At 39.1% G+C, this 12,991-nt stretch overlaps 1 protein-coding gene across 4 annotated transcripts in view; it reads left to right on the top strand.

The window, feature by feature from the left end:
• Positions 1 to 12,991, top strand: part of CBFA2T2 (CBFA2/RUNX1 partner transcriptional co-repressor 2) — a 170,265-nt gene that overhangs the window by 145,915 nt on the left and 11,359 nt on the right. For all 4 annotated transcript variants that reach the window (XM_079945911.1, XM_079945912.1, XM_079945910.1 and 1 more), the window contains 5 exons: positions 3,194 to 3,375; positions 4,277 to 4,530; positions 7,393 to 7,478; positions 8,398 to 8,593; positions 11,458 to 11,526. In XM_079945911.1, coding sequence (XP_079802037.1) covers positions 3,194 to 3,375; positions 4,277 to 4,530; positions 7,393 to 7,478; positions 8,398 to 8,593; positions 11,458 to 11,526 — 787 coding nt within the window. The remainder of the gene's footprint in view (positions 1 to 3,193; positions 3,376 to 4,276; positions 4,531 to 7,392; positions 7,479 to 8,397; positions 8,594 to 11,457; positions 11,527 to 12,991) is intronic.

Below are 12,991 nucleotides of genomic sequence, written 5' to 3'. Positions count from 1 at the left end.
TCAGAAATGTTTCAGGGTAAGCTGCAGACATGATACATCTAAATACTGATACTTTAGTATAATTATCAAATCAAGAAATTAACATTGATATTTATAACACTATTATCTATAGACCTTATTCATATTTCACCAGATGTCCCACAAATGTCCTTTTTAACAAAATGTCTTTTTTTTTGGTCCTGTATCTAATTCAAGATCACATGTTGGATTACGTTGTCATATCTCTTCGGTCCATTTTAATCTGGAACAGCTTCTCAGTCTTTTATGATTTGGACAGTTTTGAAGAGTACAGAATAGTTATTTTATATCATATGTTTCAATTTGGATTTTTCTGATACTTCTTCATGATGAGAATGAGGTTATGCATTTTAGGCAGAAATAGCAGGTAGGTGGTATTACTGCATGCTATCAGGAGACATAGATGTTAATTTGTCTCATAAATTGGTGATGTGGACTTTGATCAGTTGGTAAAGGTGGTGTCCACCATGCTTTCCCACTGTAAAGTTACTATTTTTCCCATTAAACAATTTTTAAAAACATGTAACATTATGACTCATACAGATTTTAAAAAGTGAACCTGTATCATAGATTTTATTTAATTCATTATTAATGAGGGAATCTGTAAGGTGTTATAACCTGTTCAGGGGAGAAGCCAAAGAACAGACATTATAGGTCAGGATTATTGATAAGAATATGCAAACAAAAGTAAAATTGGCTTCTTCCGCAGTGGGCAAGGGAAGTCTCTAGAACCTCTATGCATGTAATTTTATGCATGTTCATAGACAACAAGTTTTTTGCTTTGCAACCGGTTATGTGTAACTTGCAGTCCTATAAAATAGGTCAAAGGCAATGAATGACTAGAGTCAGATAACAGTGTATTCTAGACCAGGCATAGTCTGGAAACTTGGGACCGGTATCCAGCCCACCACATTGTTTTGCAAAGCCCTGGAGGTGAACATTTGTAATCGATTTGGTAATATGGAGCACTAACTTTGAACCCCAAATAAGCTAAAAATGTTATCCTCAATCCCTCCCTATCAAATGAATTCTATTCTTTTTATTAGTAGTAGACTATACAAAAAAAACTGAGCTCAACTTTTTTGTATTTTGACTTTTTAAAAAAATTTATTAATTTATTTATTTTTGGCTGCGTTGGGTCTTTGTTGCCACTCGTGGGCTTTCTCTGGTTTCAGCGAGCGGGGGCTACTCTTCGTTGTGGTGCGGGGGCTTCTCATTGCTGTGGCTTCTCTTGTTGCGGGGCACGGGCTCTAGGTGCGCGGGCTTCAGTAGTTGTGGCATGCGGGCTCAGTAGTTGTAGTTTGCGGGCTCAGTAGTTGTAGTTTGTGGGCTCTAGAGCACAGGCTCAGTAGTTGTGGCACACGGACTTAGTTGCTCCGCGGCATGTGGGATCTTCCCAGCCCAGGGCTTGAACCCGTGTCCCCTGTGTTGGCAGGCGGATTCTTAACCACTGTGCTACCAGGGAAGTCCCTGTATTTTGACTTTTGTCAGTACAGTATTTGTAGAAATTTGTTTTCTCTCTTTTATATGAGTACTCACGTAATATCTTCAGTTTTGTCTTGACAAAATAAATATGCCCCTTTTACCTTCTTTTACTTTACCTTTATTTCCTAAGAAAATGTAATGCATCAAAAAGGTGGGTCATCTTAGCTGAAGTACTGATTCTGGTTTTTTAAAACTTTTAAAATTAGAGCGTTATAGACACGCAGGAAAATGCATAGGTCTCAGTGCACAGCCTGTGTTGGGCTCTGTTCTGATGGCATTGACACCTTGGCCTCTCAGAGCAGTCTGTGGTGCCTTTTTCAGCCTTGAAACAGCTGTGTGTTCTATCTTGGTCTCTTTTCTGTGTATCAGAGCCAGTAGATAATTATTTCCCCCAAGACTCCAGAATCAGAGAGATTTGGGAAATTTGTGTTAATAGGAAATGATTAGCATATTTAAAAATTCATCAGAGGGCACATGTCACAAATGTAAAGATCTGACATGATTTTTTTTTCAATTAAGTTTTTACAGTTGCTACAAGATTGAGGTTATAGAACAGACTTAAAAGTGTTTTATATCATCAAATTCTCTATTCTTAACTTTTGTTATTTTGGAAAACAGCATGAGGTAGGTTGTTCTGGCAGCCTTTTGGCTAGCATTTGGGTTTTTGTCAATTTATTTCTGCTTTAAAACAGTCACTAATTATGGTGCCTGCTAAATTAACTGTTGGTAAAGGGATAACTACTTGCATGTATTAAACTCTCCTTTTACTTTTTCATCTCTTTCCCTTGGGATAAAGACTTACTATGGGCTCAGTCTGAGTTGTTTTTAAATTTGGGGGGAAATATAATAATTTTTTTAATAAAATAAATATGGGGAAAGTATATTTTAAATATGAAGGACTTAACAGTTAAGTTTAAAGATGCACAGGGTTTTTTGTATGATTTGTCCTGTTAGAGGTTTAAGTTTGAGGAGAAAGAAAAATAATCAGTACATAAATAATTATCCTTCTACAAAATAAGGAAACATGTTCAATGGAGCACCACAATAAGAAATATTAGATTCTGCCCATGGGTTACCTGTGTATACTCAGATCCTAGACTAGTCTAAGGTTTGTTGCCTTCATTTCCATCACTCCTGTTACTTTTTTCAAAACCCCATGTTCCAACTAAGCCAGAATAGTCACTGTTTCCGGAATTCCGTGGCAGCTGTAATAGAGAACAGGAAGGCAAGGTTGAGTAGTGCTATCAGAAATGGCTTAGATTCACAAGAGAGAAACCTGGACTTAAAATGATAAAGGAAAGACTGAATTCCTCCTACTCCCATGTAGGCATTACTAATTCGCTAACTAACTGAAGTCTTCAAAAGTGTTTAAGTTTTTAAATAATTATGTTCAACAAAGCTTTATTGAGCTTTGACTCTGTACTAGGCCTCAAAGGTAATAAAGCACAGTTTCTTCCTTAAGGGGATTTACATCTTGTGGGGACAAGAGACAAGTTAACAGTAATTCAAGTTCAGTGTAATGGATGTCACTTTATTCAGAGGGGGGCATATGAAAATTAGAATGACAAAGAGTGAAGGGCTTTTGTTTTGTGTCATCTTGTTTGTGAAAGCCTTTTGAGGTGCTGAGCCCTGCGTATAGGGCCCAACACTGGGAAAAACTGCTTTCCAGCCCCTGCCTCTTCTTTTCAAGGCGAACCTGCCTCTGCTGCAGCGAGAACTGCTGCACTGTGCTCGGGCCGCCAAGCAGACACCATCCCAGTACCTGGCTCAGCATGAACACCTTCTGCTCAACACAAGTATTGCATCCCCTGCTGACTCTTCTGAGCTGCTCATGGAGGTGCATGGAAATGGAAAGAGGCCCAGTCCAGAGAGGTGAGCAGAGAAGAGCTTTGTCGTCCTTGCTTTTCTGGAACCACTCTGAGCTTTCCCTTTACTTGTGAAAGAAAAAGAACTTGCTTACTGTGGTGATATGTAGGGACGGACTCTTAGTTTTGCTTTGTCCCAGCATCAGGCAGCAATATGCTTCTCAACTCTTTAGGTGACTCTGTATACCCCCGCTGATAAATTCTACTTTTGAGCATTCTGTGGGTCCACTGCTCCAGAACCATGAGAAATATAATCTGTTCAAGACATTTTTTTCTGATACGTGAAGTCTTGTAAAAGTATAACAGTTAGTGAATCAGCTTTACTTTGAAGATTGAAATTATATCAATATAATTTATCCTCGAAATTTATGTATGAGTATACTGCTATTTTCTATGGTTTGTGAAGGAAGCAACATTTTAATAACAGTGGAAAATTTGTTACAATTGAAGCAAATGACTAAAAACCCTACCACTTCACAAGCATATTAATTATGTGAGCCTTTTTTCTCCCGTGTAGAGAATTGTTTCTTTCCAATACTGACTTCCACAGTAGCAAATTTGACCTTGAAACATTTCTAAATATAGTTGAACCCATAATCCTCCATAGTCCTATCACATAAGAAAATGCTGTCATCTTACTTTCTCCTTTGCTTCATGAGGTTGAGATGTTTCTGCTTGGTTATGGATAGATTTGACCTCTCTTTTCATGCTGGGATAAATCAGTAATTTCCATTATCTGCCTGCCCCCTGAAGACATTTCAGTTCATGCCTCATCTCAAACCTTTTCTTATCATCTTCCTGTTTGTGAAAGTGCATAGCACAATACATAGCACAAAGTAGGTGCTCGGGCAATGTTTGCATGAACACTTGTGGACAGGCTCAGACATGTACTTCCCATTCTTCTACAGGCGGGAAGAGAGCAGTTTTGAAAGAGAGACAGTTCCTCCTGAGCCTCCTGCCAAGAGAGTGTGTACCATTAGCCCTGCTCCCCGGCACAGTCCTGCCCTTACTGTGCCCCTCATGAATCCTGGGGGCCAGTTCCATCCTACTCCTCCACCTCTTCAGCACTATACCTTAGAAGATATTGCAACTTCCCACCTATATCGTGAACCCAACAAGATGCTAGAACATCGAGAAGTTCGTGATAGACACCACAATCTTAGTAAGTGGCATAAGCAGCATGGTACTGATTTAAATTCAGATTGAATCCATGGGTTTCTTTCCTACTCAGTGATAAAGCAAAATACTATCATCATTGCTTTTTTCCACTGATAAGCTAAAACAGTATTATACATAAAAAAGAATGTTAGAGTTATAGTATTCTCATTTGAAATTGATCTCAACTCATACCTTGTTGCTATTATCATTATATGATAGAAGTAGGCTAAACATATTTTTGGAAATAAACAATGAAGCATTTAAGAATAAAGGGATATTACTTATTCTGATATGGTTCAGAAGAAAAATAGAGAATGACAAAGCGAAAGAGGTAAAAATATTCACGTTTAGGAAACCTGGGTGAAGGTTGTGTGAGAATTCTTTATTCTTGCAACATTTCTGTAAGTCTGAGTTTATTTCAGAATAAAATGTTTTTAAAATTAAGTAAGAAAGATGTAAAACATGTGGTCTTAAGAGGTGAAAGTGCAGAGACATTTAGGTTAGAGGTAAGGCATACCTAAATTTAAATCTTGGCTCTGCATTCTAACTAGCTGTGTGATCTTATGCAAGTTGCTTAGGCTCTCTGTGCCTCAGATTACACATATCTAAAATGGAGAAGGACTTCCCTGGTGGCACAGTGGTTGAGAATCCACCTGCCAATGCAGGGGACACGGGTTCGATCCCTGGGCTGGGAAGATCCCACATGCCGCGGAGCAACTAAGCCATGTGCCACAACTACTGAGCCTGCATGCCACAGCTACTGAGCCCATGCACCGCAAGTACTGAAGCCTGTGCACCTAGAGCCCATGCTCCACAACAAGAGAAGCCACTGCGATGAGAAGTGTGTGCGCCACAACAAAGAGTAGTCTCTGCTCACCACAACTAGAGAAAGCCAGCACACAGAAATGAAGACCCAATGCAGCCAAAAAAAACCCAAAAAATTTATAAAAAAAAATAAAATGGAGAGAACACCACCTCCTGTGCTGGGTAATTGTCACATTTGGACTGCCTGGCATATGCATCCTCAGCAACCATTAAATTTAAGGAAAAACAAAAAGGCCCCTAGCAGACCTCACCCGAGATCAGTTTTGAACAAAGCTCCTTGTCAAAAAACTCAAATAAGTTTACTGTAGAAGGTTCTTTGTAGTTTAACTGCTGAGATATGTCCGAGCAGAGAACCAAAGGGCTGCTAGTTTCCAGTATTGGCCCTGCATTTCCATTTGTGGGTTGCCCTGTGGAGTTGAAAGTTGCAAAACATTTGCCTGTCCCCTCTTCTGACTTAGACTCACTAGCATCTTTCAGAGGCTCGGACCACAGTAGGGCCCTGGCTTCATGCAGTAGTAGCTGAATGGTGTGGGCCATGACAGCAGTGGTGTTCTCAGCTGCCAACATTTACTGAGTCTTAAGTACTTAGATTGTGGTATATGTACATTATCTCTTTTAATCCTCACACATAGGATTCCATGGAGTTTATGCCTTTTTATACATGATGACAGAACTATGGCCAGAATCACATAGCTAGAAAGTGGCAGAGACAAGATTCTGACCCCAGTTCTCTGATGCTGAGAGCTTGGGTACATTCCCAGTATGCTATGATGGCTCCCTTAGCAGCTGTTCTGTATGGTTCTTATGTTAAAAATTCACCTTCCTATTGATTTCTTCTATATTCATACACATTTTTTGCCAGTTGAATTCGTTACCTTCTAAGAGAGAAGTATGCTAAAAACTAGCTAGAACTGCATTTTGGTCAGATTTTCCTTGTATTTCTAACAATTTTAGAAAAAGGTTTTTTCATCTTGAAGTGTTCTACTTGAAAGACGTTTAATCCTCTACCTTGAAGGTTTATTTTACAGTCAATCATTTGTTTTCCAGGCTGGTTATAGATTCCTTAATTCTCCCCAGTCCTCTTTTGAAAATGTATGTCCTAGTACAGTAGTTCTTACCAAATCATTTCCCACCCCCAACTTTTAAACAAATAAACTGTAACACTCCCCCAATTTACTCTCCTAAAATGAAATTTATGGATACTATAGCCTACCTTAGTCCCATAATTTTAGGATCAATATTCTAAAGTATAATACATAAGAAAGTATTTTACAATGTATTAGTGCTCAGGCATGACTACACAGGAAGATATGATGAAATAAGCAGATGGTTGCACAAATACAGAATCACTATGAATACAACAGCTATAAATTCAGACTGATAACAGGTGTGTTACATTGACAGTTCAGATACTATGAGCAGTGTTGCCATGTGTGACAAGATTTTCAAAGTAGTGGATAATTCAGTATATCCTTGATTCACACAGTCATTGCATTCATGCAAATTTCAGTAATGTATATCAAAAAACATGCAAAAAATTATACTTTGGTTAATACTAAGTTGTTTCCAAGTGCTTGTACAGCACCAGCTCTGTTTGTGGTGGTTACGCACTTGCATTGTGCCACAACCTTGCCAACATTTAGTATGATTGACAATTTAATATTTTCCAATATATAGATGTGGAACCACGTTAGTAAAGATTTTATTTACCCTGTGTGACTACGTATACGTTTGAATGTCTTTTTATATGTTTATGGATCATCTGTACTTTTTTGTCAGGGGCATACCTATTTATTTATTTCTCTTACCTGTTTTTCTTTTGGGCTATTTGTCGTTCGTAATTGGTTTGTAGGAGTTTTTTAATACATTATGAGTAGTGATTTCTTGTTGGTTTTATGTCATTTTGTGGCTTTAGATCATTGTGAGTCATTGGCCTTAATAGTGTGCTCATAGTTGGTATGAATGTATGTGTATTTACTTGGTAGAATTCTGTTTACTGTATTCTTCCCTCTATCTTCAAATTTAATCTAATTTCTAATAGGTCTAAATGGAGGCTATCAAGATGAGTTGGTAGACCATCGTTTGACAGAAAGGGAATGGGCGGATGAATGGAAACATCTTGATCATGTAAGAATCTTACAGTGTATAGTTTTCCTAACTACTTGTTACTTTTAATTCTTAATGTTACTGAGAGTAAGAGTGTATATGCTTGAAGTGAACTAACCAGAGCTACAGTGTCTTTGCAATAAAAGCTGATTTATCTACTACTGCCCCAGCTAGAGAGCTAAGAGTAACTCCCACTTGAGGTCATAACCAAGTGAAGCCATGTAGTATAATGGTTAGAAACATAGGCTTATGAGTTTTAGGTCCCAGCTTTGCCACTTCTACCTCTGTGATGGGCAGGTTCTTTCACCATTTTTAGCCTTAAATTTTATATCTTAAAAAAAAAATAATGCTATATTATTTGAATTCATGGGGGGTTGTAATGATATGCAAGGTGCTTATCACAGGGCCTGGTATAATAAATGGAGTGTTAAATAAATGGAGCTTCTCCAAATACAAATGAGAATTAGTATACTGGCACAGAATGTAAACTCTGCCCCATTGGAAAAGAGAGTTTTCCCTCTCACTAAAAAAGGAAGAGAAGATGTAATACCTGCTTGAAATATACATAGAGTAGCTTTTCCTTCCTGAGTGATGTTGTCTCTGAATGTAATTCTCTGATTGCATTCTTATATAAATCTTCTGCTTTAGGCAGAGATATAATGTGTTTTCACCACACTCTTTAAAGAACCATATTGTGATGAAACTGGCTGCTTCAACCATGAAGAATCCAAAAAGTATTATTTTGAAATCTTAAAAATTGTGTGTATATATTTAAAGAGAAATAATAAGAAAGGTTTTCAAATATAAACTTGATATTGCTAAATCTGTAAGCTTCTTAAACCTTTATTCTTTATATTTTGTTTACCTGTCCTTGATTTTCAATGTTGATTGTATGAATGTCCTCATCCCATGACTCTGCCTGACTTCTTGCCTGGCTCAGGCCCTGAACTGCATTATGGAAATGGTAGAGAAAACAAGGCGCTCCATGGCAGTCCTGAGGCGCTGTCAGGAATCAGATCGTGAAGAACTCAACTACTGGAAAAGACGATACAATGAAAACACAGAGATGAGGAAAACAGGGAGTGAGTTGGTCTCCAGGCAGCACAGTCCTGGGAGCGCAGATTCTCTCAGCAATGGTAAGGGGAGAATCACTTCAGTTGACAAGGGAGGCTTTTTTTTTTTTTTTTTTGCGGTACGCAGGCCTCTCACGTTGCGGAGCGCTCCGGACGCGCAGGCTCAGCGGCCCTGGCTCACGGGCCCAGCTGCTCCGCAGCATGTGGGATCTTCCCGGACCGGGGCACGAACCTGTGTCCCCTGCATCGGCAGGCAGACTCAACCACTGCGCCACCAGGGAAGCCCAAGGGAGGCTTTTTATATATCTTTTTTGTTGTTGTTATTTTTTATTTTGAGACTTTTAATATTTTACTTTAAAAGGAAGATGGTACTATATTGTGGAATTAGAAAGACCTTGGTAATTATAAAAAATATGTCAAGGACTCAGTATTTGGCATGTTCAAGAAATACTGTCTTCCCCACATAGAATGAGAATGTTTGTCATTTTATTCCGTTTTCAACTCTATACTGTATATAAGTGCTGAGTGATTATCAAAGAATGTTTGGATGTTAAATTCAGCCTGGCTGAATGTGCTTGGGGCTCTCATGTACATCACATTCATTCCTCACAGTAGCCCTAAAAAGCTTCACCTCAGCTTCCATCCCCTTTTCCCCATTCCCTATCTAGAAAATTACCATTTATTAACCTCTGCCTGGACAAAAAAATGAAAAGTTTTACTGTACCAAGCTGGATTGTGCCTTCCTGCCTTTTCCCACCCTGAAGCAGCAGAGATATGAACAATTGTTGAGCTCTCAATCCAGGATACATCCAGGACACCACAGCTATTCCCCCAAAAATGTTCCCTCACATTGACCTAGTAACTGAAAAGGCACCCTATCCAAAGGCATGGCTAAATGAGGGGCCATCTGTGATCAGATTCTTTCCCCACCCACCCACTTCAAGCTCCCAGTTTTCCCCAGGGAGAATGACTCCTCTTATGGCAAGCCTAGCATGTTCCACAGAAGACAGCCATTAGTCTCAAAAAGACTACCAAAAAAATTGAGGCAGAGACATTGGTAACTAAGGGATTCCTCTCCCCCACCCTACCCACAGAGGTGCCTCTTGAGCCAACCATAGATTAGCAACATTGTGTGGAATATCCAGCACAGCAGGACGTCAAATACTTGTAGTACAATTCTTTTAAAAGGAATCTCAAGCTAATTCTCAGGTATCTCTCACCATCTGAACCTTCACAAATACTCCCTGTCACAGCTCACAGAAACTTACCCGAAGTTCACCACCCAAATCACGAACCTTGCATCGAAGCTCTGCAAGTGAGAGGGTGTAGAGTGCAGCGTGAGCGTGGTCCTGAATCGACTCTTCTCCAACCAGGACTACAGGTCTTGCTGGTGTTGTTTAGAAACATTGCTTTGCATTGAGGGTTTAGCTAGGGTGACTATGACTATCGTCCTGTCATAACTATTACCAGCACCTCTCTTACTCTCGAAAATGAGGACAATTGGGATGATAAATTATATTGTCACTACAGGTTTACCTCTTCATGGATCCTAGGGTTTCCTCCTCTCCGGTTTCTCAGGGCACTGTCAATCTGTCTGACTTAAACAGTATCTTTCAGTGTCTTTATTTATGCGTATTATACATATTTAGTATTTTTATTTCGTTGTTTATTTCTCTTTTAGTACATTTGTTGCATGCATTGTAGAAGGAAATCATAATATCCTAAACAAGTGAGCTACTCAGTGTGGACCAAAACCACTCCAAAAACTACTTGTGTTTTTGTTTGTTTTTTCTTGCATTACACGGGCCTCTCACTGTTGTGGCCTCTCCCGTTGCGGAGCACAGGCTCCGGACACGCAGGCTCAGCGGCCATGGCTCACGGGCCTAGCCGCTCCGCGGCATGTGGGATCTTCCCAGACCGGGGCATGAATCCGTGTCCCCTGCATCAGCAGGCGGACTCTCAACCACTGCACCACCAGGGAAGCCCTCCATTTATAGTTATTATAAAATATTGGCTGTATTCCCTGTGTTGGATAATACATCCTTGTAGTTTATTTACTTTATACATAATAGTTTGTACTTTTTAATCCCCTACTCCTATTTTGCCCCTCCCCGCCTTCCCTATCCCTACTGGTAACCATTAGTTTGTTCTTTATATCTGTGAGTCTGTTTCTTTTTGGTTATATTGACTAGTTTGTTTTATTTTTTAGATTCCACATATAAGTGATAACATACAGCATTTGTCTTTCTTTGACTTATTTCACTAAGCACAGTACCATCCAGGTCCGTCCACATTGTTGCAAATGGCAAAATTTCATCCTTTTTTATGGTTGAGTAGTATTCCTGTGTGTGTATGTACCACATCTTTATCCATTTGTATGTTGATGGACACTTAGTTTACTTCCATATCTTGGCTATTGTAAATACTGCTGCTATGAACATTGGGGTGCATGTATCTTTTCAATTTAGAGTATTCGTTTTCTTCAGATATATACCCAGGTGTAGAATAGCTGGATCATATGGTAGCTCTGTTTTTAGTTTATCGAGGAACTGCCATACTGTTTCCTACAATGTTTGCACCAATTTACATTCCCTCCAACAGTGTACGAGGGCTTCCTTTTCTCCACACCCTCACCAATGTTTGTTATTTATAGTCTTTTTGATGACAGCCATTCTGACAGGTTTGAGGTGATATTCTGGTTTTGGTTTGCATTTCTCTGATGATTAGCAATGTTGAGCATCTAAAAATTAAGTGTACTGTTTATAATCTGATTTTATTCCTTGTCAGAACATTTTTTCCAGTAAATGAATGTATATGTTTGAATCTTTCTACATGGTGAATGAGAGATCTGATAAGTTTTTCACAACAGTAAAACATGTCAATTATAGACAGCTTCTGACCCTACATTGTTTCTCTCTCTTCTGTAGATTCTCAGCGGGAATTCAGCAGTAGGCCAGGAACAGGATATGTACCTGTGGAGTTTTGGAAAAAAACTGGTATGTCTGTCTGCTTATAGGTCACATGTACTCACTAATTTATATGAGTGTAGAGCACATATTTGGGGGAAAGGTGGTTTTCTCACAACTTCCTCTTCAAAAGCTCTAGGCTCCTGCCTCTCCCCCTTCAGCTTGTCCCACCTTCTGGACTGCCTGTCATGTTACTTGCTGATTAAGAATTTGGAATGACTCCCTACAATCCATCCAAGTCCTTATCACCCCCTTCTACTGGGAGGTGTTAAGTAACCGACTCTTCCTTCCCTATTTATATGCCCTGCTTCTGGGTGTATAGCTTAATTCGTTTCTGCCTGTTCCCGTCACTGTGTTCTCACGCTCCCACATTTGATTTATTCTGCTCTTCCTTTCATCTTCACTGTCTTTAGCTGCATCACGACTGTTCTTGGTAGGTGTCATTTTCTACAAGAATAAGGGAGGGTAGGAACTGCTTGTTAAGACAGGGGATTACACTAACCTCATATCCCTGATATTACCTTATCCAATACTAGCCTTCTTTTCCTTCTTGCCTCCCTTTCTCAGTGAAATTTTTGTAGTCCAATATACAGTTTTTGGTTTTCTTCCTAAGATAAAATTTATTTCTACAAAAAAGTTAATACCAGTTGATATCAAGACCATAATATAAACAGATGGACAAAAGATAGGAACACACACCTCATGAGAAAAACAAATTAACCATATTGCAAAATGTTTATTCTCACTGACAATCAGGAAAGTACAAGGTAATGCAACCCTGACCAATTATCCCCCAAAGTCTTTAACACCTAATTACTGACAAAATTTTAGAGGACCCTGTTAATGACACTAAATAATTCATCAGAGATTTATATATGAAATTATTAAGTGTTACCAACCATGAACACATGGAAATTTTGAAATCATTTTTCACTGGCATGCTTTTGAATCTTAAAAGGGAATGATCCAGGGACTTCCTTCGTGGTCCAGTGGTTAAATTAAGCTTCTGCTGCAGCGGGGGCACGGGTTTGATCCTGGGTTGGGGAACTAAGATCCTGCATGCCACACGGCACGGCCAAACAAATAAAAATAAATTTAAAAAATAATAATAAAAGGGAATGATCCAGATTTAGGCATGCAAATTGTTAAAAAAGCAGCAGTATGTAAAAAGACACTGTTTTTAGTGTATTCTTGGAGCAAGGGAGAGGCAGCCCGGGAAATGCCCACGTATCCATGAATGGTTATATGAATTTTAGAGTGTGGCACCACAACAGAATATTATCTTACCATTAAAAATAATTTGGAAAACTGCATAGCGCCTCGGAAAAATCTCTGCAGTTGGAAATGGGGATGTGTATATTATACTACCAAGAAGTAGAATTGTGGGAAACGAAGTTAGTAATTGTAAAGGTAGAGTGAAAAATTACCATGCGCAAGATCTCTTGGATAACTAGTGATTTTCTACTTGAGAGGTAACCTTTGGTTAACTATGGTT

Source organism: Stenella coeruleoalba (genome assembly GCF_951394435.1).
Source record: "Stenella coeruleoalba genome assembly, chromosome: 15".
Taxonomy (NCBI): domain Eukaryota; kingdom Metazoa; phylum Chordata; class Mammalia; order Artiodactyla; family Delphinidae; genus Stenella; species Stenella coeruleoalba.
Note: the sequence above shows the minus strand (reverse complement) of the source record. Positions and strands in the feature narration are given on the sequence as shown.